Raw genomic sequence first — 18,834 nt, forward strand, 5'->3', positions numbered from 1 at the left:
GTTTTATTGTTTATGTGAATTTGCAGGACAAACAATACTAAATTAGGAAGGTTTTAAATGAACAAATTACATGTATTATTAATATTATGTACAGACAGTTTTGGCAAGCAAAATGAATAGTATTGGCATCAAAGGACACTTTCCATATGTATAGAAATATATAACACACAGTGGAATTATGGTGTCCCTTGGTATAATTATATGTTATTCAGTGTCAAGAGCATGCAATAAAGAATGCCACACAGGCAGACCTTACATTGACAGTAATTCCTGACTAAATTGAGCACTGAAATGGTTAAGCTGCCTGCTTGCTGAAGTCAGGAGCAAGAATAAGTTTCAAATGCAAAGCCTGACAGCAAGTATAAGTACTAATCTTGTTACTATGGGAACCGGCAATGCGATCTCTTCATTGGCACTTGGGCAGGAGCAGGCGTGTTTACAGAGGTCAGTGATGACGTGGTCGCTTGTGGTGACAGCCACAGCAAATTTGTAAGGGAGGGGGTGAGTGATTTAGCCAGGGAGAAGCAATTCTATGTAATTAAGCGAATGCTGCAGAGGGACATTTGAGTGACCAGAGTGGCAGGTTTTTCAGCCTCTCAGAGAGGATAATTAATAATTATCTTTCTATATGGGTGGGTTTACATGTCCTTTAACACCTTATGTGCCCACTACGATGTGGAAGGTACCGGAAAAAGGTAGAGCGGAGCAGTAAGAAGAGGACGGGCACTTTACAATGCAGTCGCAATAGGGGAGGTGTGAAGCAGGACACAGGAGGAGGCAAGGAGGTGGGCTGACATCTGACTAAGGGAGGAGGGATGGAGGACTGAGGTAGCGGATGGCAGAGGGAGGATACATGTAGAGATATAGGAGTTCTAACAGCAGGGTAGGTGCATGCTGCCTCCTGATTTAGGGTCAGGATTTCTTATGGCATGAGACTAGTAAATACATTCTGATTTCAGAAGGCTTCATTTGCATGTAATTGTTTGTGAAGGGCTTTTTGGCTCCTTTTAGCCCATCACACCCTAAACAGGTTCGGTTTTCTATTTTATTAAAATGGCCACAGTAACCATTATGAGTGCAGCACAGGGCTAGAAAAGCTGCTGCCATGGCAAGGAATAATGCAACAAACTGCTCCTCTCCACAACACTGCCAGTGTCCTGAGCCTCTGCTTATTCCCACACCCCTCCCTTCCAGCCTTTGTCACTAATAGGACTGAAGGAAGCTACTACATCTCAGCCCTGGATTTAGAAAAAACACCTCAGACACAGTATTAAAATGTACTATGAACTACACTAAGCTATTTTGTCTACCAGTGCACATGCATTTCCCGTTACTAATACAATAATGAGACTGCAAGGTGTGCAAATTGCCTTTAGCAACATGAGCTAGAGGGAGGAGCTGTCTCTTCCCAGCCACACACACACAAGCGCAGACTAGTAGGAGAGTGTTGTACTGACAGCAGGCGGGGCTCCTTTCTGTGTGCACTGACAGCAGCTCGGCAGGGACTAACAAGACTCCACTGCCAAGGTGCCTCTTTCCCAGCACCTTATGAATCCGCTTACCTTTCCTGGTGCTTTCGCCTGAAGTGCAGAACAAAGGGCAGTGGTGCGGACAACATCCTTCTCTCTTTTCACATGCACCCCTGTAACCTGATCAGATGACATTGCTGCAACCTGTTTACTACCAGACAAGGAGGGATTATTTCCATTGAGGATTATAAAGAAGCTGAGAGAAATGAGGTTCTGGGTTTTTTTCCAAGGAAACAGATGTGTTTGCCTATAGGAGATACTAAAAAATTTCAAAACCAAACCAAACATTTTTTTTCCAGAGACATTGGTACAAGAAGGGTGGAGCCCTGGCATTTTTGTGGATACATAGCAGTGAGAACCTTAACTTTATATATTATTGTCAACCTTTGTATTAAAAACAGAACACAATACTAGTTTTGCAGTTGAGTTCTGTTCTATTCCCTTACTGCCAATGTAATTCACTAACCCCGAGCATTGTTTCACATGCATCAGTGATCCTACCTGCCTGGTGTACTGCTGTCAGATGAAATATGTAGAACTACCCCATAGATTCATTAGTTGGTGACTGAAGCTCAATTTCAATCATGCAATATCCTTTCTTCACCTCATTTTCCTTGTTTCCAGTCTGGATTTTAATTGTGAGTGCTGTCAAGCTGCAAGATGGTTTGATGAGCCCAGAGCATGGTAAAATTATGGGCACAAGCTGGTGTCATGGTAGTCATTCAGCCGCTGGCAATGTTTACACAAATAAGAAACCCAACTATAGGAACTTTTCAAATGAAATGACCTTAAGAAAACTTCTCTGCCATTTAAGGCTCCCTGAAAATGAAAATAATCCCACAGGACCTATGGACTTGGTGTGGAATTCATCTCTATTAAATGGAGTAAGAAAACGAGACTCATTAACTACACTGAATATGCAATATAAACCCATTCTGGAGGAACATGGAAAGGTGAGAAACTTGGCTGCGGAAACCAGATCTGATAGGCAGAAGGTTTCACCGGAAAATGAAAACAATATTACAGCAAAGATTCATATTCACAGAAAGAGAAGGGGAGCGATTGAACTTCAGTTGGGAGAAAAAAACCAGAGCACAGACATAACCTCAAATATAAACAATTTCTCAACCAATTTCAATGAAACTCGGCTAAGCCAGAAAACTACATTTGGGACTGACCCACAAGCATTGCCTTTAAATGTCTCTGTCCCTTTTCTAACCAATGATCTTAAAGTATTTTCAGATAACATGGACATTAATCAAGCCTTGGTACCAAAAAATGCTTCAAGTAAAAAACTACATATAAAGAATCCCTTTTACCCACTAACAGAAGATTCATATGGTGCCTATGCTGTCATGTGTTTGTCTGTCATTATCTTTATCATAGGTATTATGGGCAACATGGCTGTTATGTGTATAGTTTGTCACAACTACTATATGAGAAGTATATCAAACTCGCTTTTGGCAAACTTAGCATTTTGGGATTTTTTGATCATTTTCTTTTGCCTACCACTGGTAATATTTCATGAACTTACCAAGAAGTGGCTCCTGGAGGACTTTTCTTGCAAAATCATACCATACATTGAGGTAATACTTCTAAATATTCACTGATATATCTTGCATGTTTGCTACATTTTTAGTACTATTTTTATTGATGGTGTTCTACTATGCACTATTTTATAAAAACAATTCTAGGTGCCTCTAATGGAAGGTGACGTTTAGTTTAAAATTAACTTTTACATGAATGCAGAAAAAGGCAGGCAATTTTCAGCTGAATATTTAAATTGTACCATATTGCTAGGTTGTGACTGACCCTAGCAACTTGGTAGTGTGTTAAATGGCAGACTGGAATATAAGCAAGAAATAGCCTGGTCAGAAAAATGAATGTGCTTTCTGGTTGCAGGGCAAAGCTGACCTAGCAACTGGAAAACATTTTATATTTCAGAGACAGTCAGCATAGAAAGGAAAATAATTAAGAAAAAACAAAAATAAACTATAGGGACTCCAAATGGAATTTATCTGTATATATCAGCGTCTGCATGATACCGAAAGATCATTTTAACATGAACATCCTGCTTATGTTTTATTCTTGTTTTTTTTTTTATTCTTGGTTACTGGGAACATTCTGTGTGTATTTTGTGAATTACAGTGTGATGCTGAATGCAACATATTGCAAAATAAAAACCCACAGGCAAGACCAACTGAATTAGCATCCCACTCACTCATTTGCATAGAGGTCCCCATCCTGTGTTCTGCATCCATTAACATTAAGTACTACTTGGATTACACATCATCTGATTAAATAATGCTGGTGCTATGTTATGTTCTGTTAAAATTCCAGAAGTACATTTGGTGTGTAATGTTTAGGGTGGAAACGTAAGGACTCATTAATTCTGGTAGCAGTACACAACAGGGGATAGTTGGGAGCTACTACCTGGAACAAACCATTTCTGCAGAGGATCTGGATGTTCATGCATATTTATTCCTTATTTAAGACTGACCTAGCTTCAGTTCTAATGCAGCATCTTGGCACATCATTTTGTTGCTGTGCCAAACAAGCTTAAAGCCAACTGGCTTCACATACACCACCATCCCCAAGCACTCGATTATATAACAAAAGCAGATTCGACCTGAGAGACACAGTACTGCTTATCCAATTTGATCATAGAACACCCAAAGGCATAAACGACTGGGTTGTAGCTTTGTGTCTGTACAATAAAGTATGCTGGTAACATTTTTAAATTACCTAAAAACTGCATTTCATTGAGGAGCTCTTCATTTGGATTGTCCAGAATCCAATAGTGCCTAAGAGCAGTTTTATAGATCTTAGGAGACTGATCCCAACAATAATTTTTCCATAGAAATACTTCAGCGATTTGCTCAGTAAGTATTTTGGAAAACATAAGCAACATAACTTTATTTTAATTTAATTTTTATTTCATTTTAAATTAATTATTATGGAATGATGATATAGTGGGTCATTTTAGTAGATCTGCATAGCAGCTTTTGCAGTGCCTTCTATCCAAAAACTGTGTTTGCATAGTGAAAGTAAACTAGCCATTTTTTTGCATTTTGCACAAAGGCATTCTGGTGTTGTGACATTACCGGGGAACACAGACTTACCTGTAGAATATAGTTCTGACTATTGCAGGGTAGGAGGCATATACAGCATACCTCTCAGTGCTCTAGCACTTGCACCCTGGGAATAGTAAACTACCCCATACATATATGTTGCACATTAATTAAATATTAATTATACATTATTTAATATTAATTAATTCTATTAAACATTCTGCACTACTGACTGAAACAATATAGCAGAAGCAGCTGATTTGAATTGAATGGAAACTGACCTATGTGCCATTGTTTCAAGAGGAATGAACACACTGTTTTCAATATAAATTACTTTTACTCTAAAATATTTTCAAAATTGCATCGAATGTATGTTGAACCGTTGTCTAAATAATTTTAGACAGAACAAACTTGCAGTATATGGTTTCTTGTTGTATCAGGTCCAAACCCGTATTTGCTACCTGCTGATTGGTAACCATCGGTTACTAGAAGTGGAACTTACTGTTAATACATGGCCCACTATTTAGGGAGACATTTATACCCTGGAAGTTATATAACAGTATCTGCTCCTGTCCATGCAGAAATAGTTAAATCCTGCTTTATAATGCTTTCTAGCAATCTTTATGTGATTGAATAACACAGAATCATCTATGGCAGTATGGAGACCCTGAAACGTAATTCAGAAAAGCAGGAGATAAATTCATCCAAAATAACCTACATCACTTTTACAACATTTAAGTAGCAGAAAATCTCACAGTACATACAGTGCATATTGTGTACATTTTGTACAGGTGGGTCTGTGGTTAGCACAGGAGTCACTCCCACGTAAATTTACTGTGCAGAATTGTGTGGTGGGAGTCTAGTCAGTAATCTCATCTGACCACCCCTTTGTGGATCCAAGGACTAGAATTGTTGAGATAGAAAAGGGATACATGTAGGCTATATATATGTACTGAAAGTTCTGGTCATTTTTATAAACTGGCCTTTAAGAATTAAATTGGGATTTGCAGAAAAAAAATGTTCCTTAAATTATTACTGTATTTTGTTTAGCTTTGCCTCATAAAACATTGTGAGCAGAGTGTTAATACAGTGTAAACACAATTTGAAATTTCCTTTGGGCTTTAGATCATTTTTGTAAAATACAATTTTTGTGATTATTTCACAACAGCCAAGCATTTTGGTGTGACATGAATGGTGTATTTGCAAGGAGGGCCTGAGGCATAATACACAAGTAAAGCCCTGCCTCAGAGGGCTAGCAATTCTATTACTTCTTCATCAACTTCAAGCCGACTTCTCAGCATGAGGGTATAGGATGTTCATTCTTTGTTTAATATGATTCCTGTGCCATGACATATCATATAAGCATAATGTCTGGTCTGTCTGGTCTGTACTATTATTTTAAAATAAGTAGTGTTCCACATGAATGATAATTTAGTAAATAAATACTTTGTCCTTAGTTAATTTATTCAAATTACTAAAAGCAAAATATTGGCACTACACCATCTTTTTTTTTGCCAAAGTCAATAATTTTGTTGCCCCTATTATTTGCAACATGTAGTGCTCTAAGGTACACTGTATTTTGCACCTGTCACTGAGCAGGATGACCTGAAGAAAGTCAGTAACTTGCCTGACAAGTTTTTGCCACAACTTGCAATAGGACAACGGTGATGGAATTCTGGGGGAAAAACATTGTATCCTTTAGTCAGTTTGCAAATAAGACCAGTTTCATATCAGCAATCACTTTGTCATTGTAGACAATATTTTCCAAGATGAATTATGGATTTTCTTCCTATTCTGCAGTTTAATGGTACTCATAAGATATCTTGATAAGCTTGAATAAGCCAGCGTCAGAAGGTAACTTTGTGTTCTGTTCTGGTGCTTCTTTAATGGTTAGCAATATGCAACAAGATAAGTGTCATTCTACAAAGTAAACATTCTGAATCTCATTATTCATTCAAAATAAAATTACACTGGCTGTGATTTACCCCTCCATCCCAAGTTGGCAGCTTATTTATTTGTATGGAGCCTCCTGATGGCCTGACCAACTGATAGTTTGCTGAAAATGAGGCAGATATCTGTTGGGCAGGTCTGCTTTCATTGATGTGGTCTTCAACCAATGGGTCCACAAGAGCCCAAAATCCATTCAGCCCAGCCTGGCCTAGGACTTTCATATCTCATGGTGTATGGTCCATCGTAAGGAAGGAAAAACAATCCCTGAATCGATGTCTTTGAATGTCAATGTCTGAGAGGTAGGGTAACATTTTGGGAACCAGCTTCTAAACCCTTCCCCAGTTGCAGCACATTCTTAGTTTGAATTCTGAATATCCATCTATAGGTTTATAATTCAAAAAATTCTTATTCCAATTTTTATATATATATATATACCCAGCATTTTTGGTTTATAGTTCAAAAAATTCTTATTCCAATTTACATATATATATATATATATATATATATATATATATATATATATATATATATATACCCAGCATTTTTGGTCATAAAACGTTTCTGACACAATCCTACTATGGGACCAGAGACAGTAACACCTTGTATTATTTTAATTTTTAAAAAGTAGCCATGTGCACCCATTCCCCAACCGACCTAAGGTGTCTAACATAGCAGTGTTTTCTCAAGTGTTCCCATGCAGTGGCTTTTGTATGTGTTCATCCTCAAGGGAATCCATAGGTTAAAAGAGCCCATACTTTCCTATAGAGGTTGCACTCACTACATCAAATACAAGAGAAGCCAAGCTCCTATTCCCCCCCCCCCCCAATATTCTTTCTGACACCACAGTTGTTTTCTAAACACTGGTGATAAAGATGGGGAAACATCATGCCACTCTATAGTGTACAGTATTAAATTTCTTCAATCAACATATTTAACTCATAAATTCATGAGTATATTTATAAAATTCCAACACTTTGCATGGTACAGTCTTCTAGTAGAAGTAGAGTCAAATTGTGTAGGTACAATAGATGCTACCAATGCTTTTGTTCATTTGAAGAGCAAACTTATTTTGCAGCCAACAATATGCAAATGATATGTTGATAATGTGCAATATTCAATCAAGCATTTCGTCTTTTAAATAATCTGGAGGTACTCATAATAGAAGGCCTGGATTCATCCCAAGTAACATATTTGGTAGATTTCACTTTGTGGTCCAAATCCTTTTAGTGTGGTTCTCTCCCATTCATTCTGTCACTATGAATAAATATTTGTATATGATGCTTCTTATGCATGGTGTAGCAAATTTATTTCTGAAAGGGATTCAGACAAATGCTCTCTGTTGTAGTGTGTTTTGGCAAAGAACAATGGACCTTGTTTTTCAGCTGGTGGGAAAGTACACGAGTCATGTGACACCATCAATCTTTTGTTTTACTCTTTTTGTCTTGATTGTTTAGAAGATGCTTTATTAAGAGTCCCTTGTTCCTATGTTGCAGTCTTCGATGTCAGAAACCGGCACCTAGTAACAATTATGCGTAAATAGTTTTTTTTTTAATATAAAGTAAAAAGTAGTTGATCATAATGTAACTTTTTTTCTGAATATGTGTTTTTAACTTTTTATCTGGGAAAAAGCAGCAGTTATGTAAATAGCTATATCCGTAATTGTGAATTTGGCATTTATTATAAAATAATGGCAATGAAAGATGTGCAGCTGTATATGTATAAAATCAGGCAGCCAGAATTTCCTCCCTTTATACACTAATCATGCACTCGTATTTGATTTGAGGATGAACACCTCTAGACAATAACAAAGGTCATGTTCTCCATTGCAATAACTGAGTCACAATCTGCAAACAACACCTGCAATAGGAGCCAGCGCCAAAGGCCCAGGAAACAAACAAAGAGAATATATAGTGTGATATTGTTTGGTATATAACATCTCTTTCTGTGCTCGGTGGGAATTATTAAATGCATCATATGTGTGTAGACCTCGTCCACCTGCAATGCCACCATAGGGAATAAAGATTTTACTTCCCTTATATAAACTTTTTAGGTGGGTGTTGTGAATCAAACTTGAAGTGATACAAGTTGAGCTGGATAAGGATTGTGAACTTACTGTACTGTTGTGAACCTTGGCATATTTATTTTCTGATACAGACTGTTCACAGTCTCATAAGTACCCCTTGGAAAGTGTTTGCCTCTATGGTGGTCCCTGCTACAGTAGTTAGGCTGCTATCAGACAGAGATCTGGCACTTTCATGATTCCCCTGCCCTCACAGTGTAAGAAAATGCTTTATTATTGTATCTGCTTCACACAATGTTAGCAGATTGATTTACAATTAATTTAATAACATGCCAGCATTTGTACTTAGTTACTTTCTGATGATAGAGTGAATTTAAAGGGAAATTCCACCAAAATGATTTAAAGGATTATAAGATTTTGCATAATGAAAGAAATATAGTTCAGTTAAATGTTCAAATGAACAAATTGCTCCTGCAAGTAGTATCTGTCTGTACCTTGCTATTCTCTCTCTATTGTTTGTCCTAACAATATGTGCCATTGAAACTATTTAGCAGTATTCGACTCTCCTCCACAGCCAGGGCTCCAAGTGCTTTGCCACAATGCTTTGCACAGTCCTGTGATTCTATTTCTTAGTTCTGTTATTATCACATTATGCATGGCATTGTAAAATACTGGCCAAAAACCTTTTTGTTTGCACTCTGCACACCTTCTGTGAACTACTCATGTCTGACAGTGCCGGGTGCTACCAAATTTGCTAGAATCCTGGCTTTGGCTTTTTAGGGCTTAGTTCACTGTATAGATCATAGCAGAGTATGGCTTATGATCCAAAGGCTGGGCTGGTGTAATGTGCTGCAGATAATCTGCCCCTCTATATAAAAATCATTATGACATTTTAGATACTACCATTTGTCTAGGTGTTGGGGTAAATAATGATGTAGGGGGAACACTGGGGGTTAACAGGGTGAACACACAGACTACATGCCTAGGTTAGAATTGAACTCTGGATCCCAGCACTGCAATGCAGAAATACAAACCACACACCTGAAGTAACTATTGGTTAATTTATATTTTAACAAACTTCAAAAGGCAGCAGCAAATACATTTAATGAAACTTTCTCAGGCATCAAATGCTTATGACCAATGAGTCCATTGAGTGCCCACGAAAAGTGTACAACCCAGCAGTAAGCCCTTTCTTTAACTTTGATAAATTAAATGTTGGCAGAAATGCACAGTGATTTAACTGCATGTTACTGCAAATAAAAATATTACTAATAATAATATTGAATTATAATAATAATGAATTAATATAATAATGTCAGAAGAGATCATAATCCTATATTATAATTCCAGCAGACAGTGGCGTAACCTTTGAAGGCCCAGGCTTAAAGGAGAAACTAAAGGTGGAAACACTAAATCATCATTGTAATTTTTAGGTCATTTGTGGCCACCCTGGATTTTTGTTGGTTCTTCCAAAATATGCTTTTCATTGCACTGCACAATTAAGTTATCCCAGCTAATCTCAAAATTAAGCAATTTCTGGAACCTCTGATGCAGTCAAGCAGGATTTTAGGACATTAGTGATGCAATAGAAAGTAAATATGCTTACTAGTTAAAGCTTGCATCTGAGGTTTTTTATCTTTCTTTGTTTGAGACAAAACCTAATACTGTTTAATACATGTCATAGTTGATGGCCGTATGGTTTGTATATGAGAAATGAAGATGTTGGTTCAAATATTTTCTCACCACAAGAGTATAACATTCTACATCTAAAACAAGCAACAAATAAATGCTCTCCTCCAATGTGTCTTGGATTATAGCAGCACAATCATTGCATAGAATGAAGTAAACTTAAATATATTCCTCCTGTTATAAGCAAAAAACATTTTAGTGGATTAACAAAATTGACACAACAAGTTTAAACTTAAAAAGAAATCCTGTCCCTAGGTATAGATGAGTTAAACATTCCCACTGACATGTGCAAGCATTCCATGTGAGGATAGAATAAAAATACACTGTAGTCAGGGGTAGTTGGAAGTTCAGGAAGCCTGACCCTTCCTTGTAGTGTAATTGTTTTTCAGGCTATATCTCACTTCATTGAGGTATTATTGGAGAATATTGGTTTGATATGATACATCAGTCTGCATATTATTTAGGAAGCAGATTAAATCTCTGAGTCAGAGTTGCAACCCAATTGTTTTAAAAATAATGATTTGCCTTATTTTGATTGCTATTATCGGATTGAATTCAAGTATGGGATCCTTTATTCAGAAACCCGTTATTTGAAATGTTCTAATTACAGGAAGGCAAACTCCCATGGAGTCAATTTTAAGCAAATCTAATTTTTAAAAAAAATATTTATTTTTTCCCTGTAAAAAACAGTACAGGAATGGGGTCCCTTAACTTGAATTCCAATATCCAGAAAACCATCTTCATTAGAACCCATTTTAAGAAAATAATTCAAATATTTTTACAATTTTCTCTGCCATAATAAAAGAGTACCTTCTACTTGATCTTAACTAAGCTGCATTAATACATATTTAATCCATATTAAATATTTATACATGTTTTTTTTAGCAGACTTATGTCATGGGGATCCAAATTTCAGAAAGGTACACCCCAGCTCCGAAGCATTCTTGATAATAGATCCTATACCTGTATCATTGTATTAAAAAGGATCATCGAGACCCACGCTAATGGAGACCCATTTTAGGGATCCAACCCATAGGTTAATAATCTCTCATTTATAGGAACTATGCAGCATGGCATCACTAAGGATATCAGGCAAGGGAAAGTTGTGCTCACCACTAATTTTTAAAACCATTAGGCAGGGGTGCAATGAGGCTGTGACCACAAAATACATATAGACACATACAAGAGTCCTCTGCACCCACCCCACACACGTCTGGCCTCACAGTGTGCAGTGTCATGTATGGAGGAAGTGCTGTAAAGAGCTATGACACTGGAGTATAGAGAATAGTAAATATGTTATGTGAAGGGATGAAACTTGATGGCAGACTTACAGACTGGTCTGGGTTTGGCAGATTCCAGTTCCATGTTTCCTAACTTTTGACAACATTTTTGGGGAAGGCTATTACCTAGTTCAGCATACTACTACTCCCATACTCAAAGCAAGGTCTGTACAGAGTTTGTTTGCTGAGATGGGAGTGGAAGAATTTGACCTCAACCCAACTAACATTTGTGAGTTGAATTGAAATGCCAAGTTCTAGTTAGGCCTTATTCCCCAACATCAGTGTACAAATCAGTGTAACATTTCTATAAATACTGTAACTTAATTAATTAAAGATTAAAGTGTGTGTGATCTGTCCATATCTTCCAATGAAGTGAGTGTGTGTGATCTGTCCATATTTTCCAATGAAACTAGGGTAGCAGGTTTTGTTTGATCAGAAAGCAGGTGTGTGGAGATGAAGTGAGTACAAGTAGGAGAGGAAAGGCCTGCTGTTACTGCAAAGGATTTGATTAGTGTGGTGGAAGCTTAGGGGGCATATTTATCAAGGGTCGAATTTCGAATTGGAAAAACTTTGAAATTCAAAAAGACCAACCAAAATTGAATCAAAGTTTTTTTTGGGGTAGAATAGGTCAGTTTTCGATCAAAAAGGGGCCGAATTCGAATAGCGAATTCAAAAAATAAAATTTCATTTTTCACTTATTAACTCCAAATAGGTTCTAAGAGGTCCCCTATAGGTTAAAACAGCAATTTGGCAGGTTTTAGATGGCGAATGGGTGCATTTTGATATTCAAATTTTCAATTTATTTGCAAATTTGAATCGAATTTGGACTATTCCCTAATCAAAGGACACCAAAAATAGCTCGAAATTCAAATTTTTGGAATTCGAAAATTCACCTCGACCTTTGATAAATCTGCCCCTAGGAGTCAGAACTCTCATCCCCTTCTGCTACATGCTGGGTATAGCACCAATACATGGTCACTGCCAGATATAAGTGAAAAGGTTGAGGGAGAGATTTACAAAGATGGAAAAGTGGAAAGATTGGAATATGTGGAAATTAGGGTAAAGTAAGACAGACTGGCGAATAAATTAAGGATGGGGAGGGAGATAATTATATATAAAAACTATAGCACAAATTCCCAGACAGTGGAGAAACATAAGACCTAGTGCTTGCAATGAATATATGGGTATTAGAAGTCATCTTGACATTCAGTGGCCTCATGCTTGCACAAACCAGCTCTCTTCCAGCAAAGTCTTGAATTCCATCAATGCCTTGCATGCTTCTTCAAAGTTCTGTCTGCGCTTACGGTACATTATAAACGCTCATGAGCTGGGCCCCCTTTTGTCTCTTTACATTTGCAATATGCAACTTTAAGAGTGAACATCTGATCTAGTGAAACTTTATGTCTGATTATGGTGCTGTATAAATAATAATAAATCAACAGTTATAATTGTCCGTGGAGAGAATAGCAAGTGAAAAATACTACTGTTAATAGCTATTATGTTTAGAAACACTGTAAAAATCAGTTAATATCTGTAATAAATGTCTTACAAATTGCTTCTTTTTTAGATTTACAACTCCTTGTATATAAAAGAATACAATCTAATGAATAATTAGGTATATTCCCCTAAAACCACACCTACATAAGACTAATTGGATGGACTTGCACCCATGAGCCTTGTTATTGGTTATTATGTGATTTATTGTAAGGCACAGCATTGATGTTATAAGAACAACTAGTATGGATATATAGGTGATGAAGAATATTTGTTATTTTGAAGTCTATAGATATACAGTCTAATACAATTATTATATATTTTCCCAACAGATAGCTTCCCTTGGAGTAACCACCTTTACATTGTGTGCCCTGTGCATTGACCGATTCCGTGCTGCCACTAATGTACAGATGTATTACGAGATGATTGAAAACTGCACTTCAACAACTGCCAAGCTGGCTGTGATATGGGTGGGAGCACTAGTCCTGGCACTGCCTGAAGTTGTCCTTCGACAGTTATCCATAGAGGACACAGGCATGAATGGCCCGTTTCTTCGTGAGCGATGTGTTGTGAAAATATCCACTGAACTTCCTGATACAATTTATGTGTTGGCTCTTACATATGATGGTGCAAGACTCTGGTGGTATTTTGGTTGCTATTTTTGTTTGCCTACTCTTTTTACAATAACCTGCTCATTGGTCACAGCAAGAAAAATAAAACAAGCCGAGAAAGCTTGCACAAGAGGGAATAAACGTCAGATTCAACTTGAAAGTCAAATGAATTGTACTGTTGTAGCCCTAACAATTTTGTATGGATTTTGTGTAATCCCTGAAAATATTTGCAATATCGTAGCAGCTTATATGTCCAATGGAGTGTCAAGGCAAACCTTGGATCTTCTTCACCTCATTAGCCAATTTCTTTTGTTCTTTAAATCATGTGTTACCCCTGTCCTCCTTTTCTGCTTCTGCAAGCCTTTCAGTCGAGCATTCATGGAGTGCTGCTGTTGCTGCTGTGATGAATGCATTCAAAAGTCCTCAACTGCAACCAGTGACGATAATGATAACGAATACACAACAGAACTGGAACTTTCCCCATTTAGTACAATACGCCGTGAAATTTCCACATTTGCATCAGTAGGAACCCATTGTTGAAAGTATCCGTTCTCAATGTACTTGTACAAAAGTCTGTGATTCACATTTGAAATGTTTTTAGTGTTAACTTTTTTAATGAAACACTGTACAATGAACGTTTTAGACATTTTTTTAAATCACACAAGGTTTTAGTACTCCTGACAGGGTATGCTTAGAAAAAAAAGAAAGAAAAACAGCTAACTTTTTTTTTTGCACCTTAATTGGCTTGTTGCTAGCTATTTGATAATCACGAATATTAACTTTTGGAGAGATTATATTAAAAAATAGGTAAAATTATATACAAAGTTAGTTTGCACTGAATTTTGATATTGGTTTAAACATTCCAAATTAGCATTTGGTTTCTATTTTTTTTTTTTTTTTTTAAAAACTGCCGTTCAATATTTTTGAAGGGAATGTAAACTTTTTCTTTTATGACCCCAAATTATGTTCCAGTGTTATTTACGGATTTGATTAATCAAAACTGATTTTTTTTTGTTAAGCAATAACTAAACAGTTATGAATATATAACTAATCAGTGTACAATTAGAAAGAGAATAGTTGACCATTCATTTGTACAATTAGAAAGAGAACAGTTGAACATTGAGACCATTTCAGCTGTATTACATTTTATATATAATGTGGTCATTCTACATTTCTTCTACATTCTACATACTTTCTGCACTTCAATTCACTTTTAATAAAACTTTTTAAAACTAGTATATCATTATTCATTAATGACATGTTCCATAAGCTTGCCAAGCAAGCTTGTTAATGTGAAACCAATCAAGGATTTTGTCTTAACATTGAGATGAGAATAGCTTTATATTAGGATAAAGAAGTGTGCAAGTAAATATTTGTGTTACTTAATTTTTTAGTGCATTTAGCTTTAAATATCTGAATGTTAAACTTGTAAAACTGGAGTATCAAAAACATGACTTGAAATATGGTTCTGTAAATTTAAATATTGTTTTTTCACCAGGGCCACTGAGCAGTATGCAGAGCGAGGGTGGAAGGATTTAAGGCAAGATTATATGATCCTGGCAGCAGTCAACTGACAGTTTGGTTCATTCATTTTTTGGAAGCTAGAACTTGCATGAAGCTTTTCTGGTAGGTGAGGATTTCAATCAATATTTGTTTTTAATCAAGGACAAATACATATTTTCAAGGTATGCTCACAGCAAAGTAATTGTAGGGTCCCCAATATATGTAGAGGTTGTCTTGTTTTACCAATATATGTTGAGATTGCTCATTAATTAGGGCCTCATGGGGCCCTGTATACCTCCTGGGCCCCCCTGCTGCCGCAGGGTCTGCTTCCTCTGTAGTCATGCCCCCTGGTAAAGGTTCTTATGGGGGAATGTGAAAAATGTTGTACTTGCAAACACGTTGCCCCTAACATGACAGTAGGACAGTGATTGCGAATTTTATAGTTTGTACTAGTGTGCAGTGTATGTAATAAAACTTCTTAATGAAAAAGTTGTTACGTTTGCTCCAAAGGTTTACTCCACCTTCAAGGAGGTGTTAAAGGCAAATTTTTATTCGTAAATATGTTCTCTTTGCAAATTTTATTACACTTCCCCCTAAATCTCTTAATCAGACTGAGATTTTTATCTTTATAGTTATCTAAAAAATGAAATGTAATTTTAGTGCATTCTATTCCAGATTTAGCAAGATTAGGCTAAGAGAACAATTATAGTAGATATGAGGATTCATTTTGTAACTGATTGTCCATAATGCCAATAAATGTCATGCTAGACACATGGAGATTGTAAGACAGCTCAAGAGGATGGAATACAATGTGACTCCCATTCTGTGCACTATGCCTATCCCTTTTAAGAGGGAAGCAGTTTGGGAGTTGCACCCAATAACAGTGAAAAAACAGTGTTATTTCTTTCATGCGCCATCCCTTTAATGCATTATAGATCTCATAAAATGTTATTTTAAATGTAAAACATTAGCAAAATCTTAGTCCTTTGAAATATGATTTTATTTAAGGTCCCAGCTTCATCTGTTTCTCCTCATATAACAACAAATAAGTTGATTTTAATTTGCATTCTTTGTAACTGTGATGTAATATTCACATAAACATAAAATTGAATATCAAAAACTGTGACTGCTGTACAGGACTGCATACATATGTAGTGTATAGAGAGAGAGAGAGAGAGAGAGAGAGAGAGAGAGAGAGAGAGAGAGAGAGAGAGAGAGAGAGAGAGAGAGAGAGAGAGAGAGAGAGAGAGAGAGAGATTGTGTCTTGTTAGGCCATGTTCCAGTCTGCCCAGTCCACTTTCTGGATGTCAATCTGGACTTACACAACACCATTCTTGTCTGCTTAACTTTCTCAATATTCTAAACACAACATAGATTTGTATTTTTTTCATGAGCCACAAACATTTTATTTTTTATTATTTTAATGCCCTCCTCATCCCAGCAGTTCCTATTCACATTGACGTACAAAATAGCTGGATATGCAAAGTGATTGGAAAAAATACACTGCTAATTAAACAATATAAGACCTTCTGCTTGGTAATGCCATTTGCTCCACAACCCTAATTCTCCCAGCAAAGGGAAACAAAAAGAAATTTGTGATTGACATAAATAGGGTTTGTGGATTTAGCATATCAAGGGTAAAAAATTGCAATAAGGAAAGAAAGAAAAGAAAACAAATTTAGAGGAATAATTGTTTCATTCAGAGAGAATAATTAAAGCAGATATTTGATATGAAAAGAGCAATTATTTCTAATGATTGGCACATTTAACAATAACAGGGTCTTCTATTAACATATGAATTCACTTTAGAGCTGATTTAGTGACATCAAAGGCTTTTACACAACTTGTCTGTGAATAACAAATGGAATATACTTTAATATAGTGTTTATAATGTATTGTTCATTTTTGTGCCAAGCTGGAAAATGGATGTGCAAATAAAAATAACTCACTAATGCATTTTCATAAAGGATAATTATTTTTGATTTTGAAGTTGATATACTTTACTGATACCCTCCACCTATAAAATATATGCATTCTCTTTTAGAAGTTCTTTTTATATAAATAAGGTACTATTTTAAAAAGGAGGAGATTGTAAGACCCACAGATGCATGTGGATAACAGTTGTACCATACAATTGCTTTATTACATAGGTTTTGATAACCAAAATTCAAGGGGGTTATTTACCAAAACTCTTTCTAAGACTTTTTCTTACTATATTAGGAAAACGGATTCTACCAAACTCCTAAATCCAAATCCCCTTCATTTACTAATAAAACTTCTCAAAATAATTGGTGCGACAAACAGTCATGACAAAATCGAGTGTCAATTTGAATTGTGCAACTTTTTTAAAAAAAACTTGACTTTATCGGATTTTTGCCCCATAAACTCGCATTTATTGGATTATTGAATGTAAACCAACGCAAACAGCCAGAAACTATTGAGAATCCCGAAGGTGAAAAGCATATTCCAATTGTTAAAGGACCATCTGCCATTGACTTCTACATGATTTCAACAGGTTTTCAACAATTCATATATATGTTGTAAAGGAATCTCTGTGAAGAAAGTAAATTAGGCACTTCCTACCTATTGATAGCCTGTACCCCATTAATTATCAAGCATAATTTAAGCAAAATATACTTTGCATGCTCAGTTGTTTTTAGCCTATTTGTTTATGGCTTTTTAAAATTCACATCACAATTTAGCAATATATAATTGTGTATTTATCCTAAAACATGGATTTTAGAAAAATATAGAAAGGTACAAACACATGGTACAAAAAAATCACAGTTTAAAGCATAAGCATGCCAGATTACTTTTAGCCACCCTGCTCTGGAAGCAGAAAACTTGACAATGGTTGCATTTTATTATCTAAGGGCATAAAATGCTTAAAATGAATGCAGTAGAATAAATGATTTATGAAAGGGCTACCATTTTCCTAACATATATCAATCAAAGTTAGGAGAGTGTGTCTTCAGGTCACAATGCCTTATTAATAATATTAGTCCTCTAATTGTACCACTCCTTCACTACTGTGATTGTGTCATACAACTCCACATTTTGTACATTTATTTTGAAGCATCAGTATCTGCTACTGCTTAGTGTTCAGTACAACCACTTCTTCCTCAGCACAATTGGAAAATGACTGTAGCCTAGTTCTTCTCTATTTATAACAAATATACTACCTATTGTTGAGGTCAGGTTTGCCCTGTGCAAGCGCTAGTGTATAGCCTGACCTCATACTAGCAGCTAGGGTTAGTTATGGGCCCTTTTTGCTTCGTCACGAAAATCGCGAAACTGGCAAAACATTTTTGAAACGACTATTTTGACAACGTTGACAATTCTCGATGGGCGTCCTTTAATCGTTGCCGGAGTCAATTCACGTCAAAAGATCTTTGAGCCGATGAATTTTCGCTGCAAATTTGCAAATTTATTAGATGTCTGTGAAACGTGGAAATTCGCCGCGAATTCGCACCTGCCGAATAAATTCGCCCATCACTAGCTCGGGTACTATAATGTCGTTCGAACACAAAACTGATTCATGGGCCAACTAAAGTTATGACTAAATATATCAGGTTGTATCCAAGGACAAACTTTGGTTTCCCCACAGTTCAGCACTTGCAGGTCCTCCTCCACCTGTTTGAGATGATCTCCAAGTACAGAAAATAAAGTGCTAGAATCCTCAAAAAT

The 18,834-nt window shown here is 36.3% G+C and overlaps 1 protein-coding gene across 1 annotated transcript; it reads left to right on the plus strand.

Moving 5' to 3' along the window:
- The first annotated feature begins 575 nt into the window (after positions 1-575).
- On the plus strand, positions 576-16,455 carry gpr37.S (G protein-coupled receptor 37 (endothelin receptor type B-like) S homeolog). The gene is made up of 2 exons (XM_018255841.2): positions 576-3,115; positions 13,366-16,455. The coding sequence occupies exons 1-2, from the start codon at positions 2,114-2,116 to the stop codon at positions 14,182-14,184; spliced, it is 1,821 nt and encodes a 606-aa protein (XP_018111330.1). The 5' UTR covers positions 576-2,113; the 3' UTR covers positions 14,185-16,455.
- Positions 16,456-18,834: the final 2,379 nt, after the last annotated feature.

Source organism: Xenopus laevis, chromosome 3S (genome assembly GCF_017654675.1).
Source record: "Xenopus laevis strain J_2021 chromosome 3S, Xenopus_laevis_v10.1, whole genome shotgun sequence".
Lineage (NCBI taxonomy): Eukaryota > Metazoa > Chordata > Amphibia > Anura > Pipidae > Xenopus > Xenopus laevis.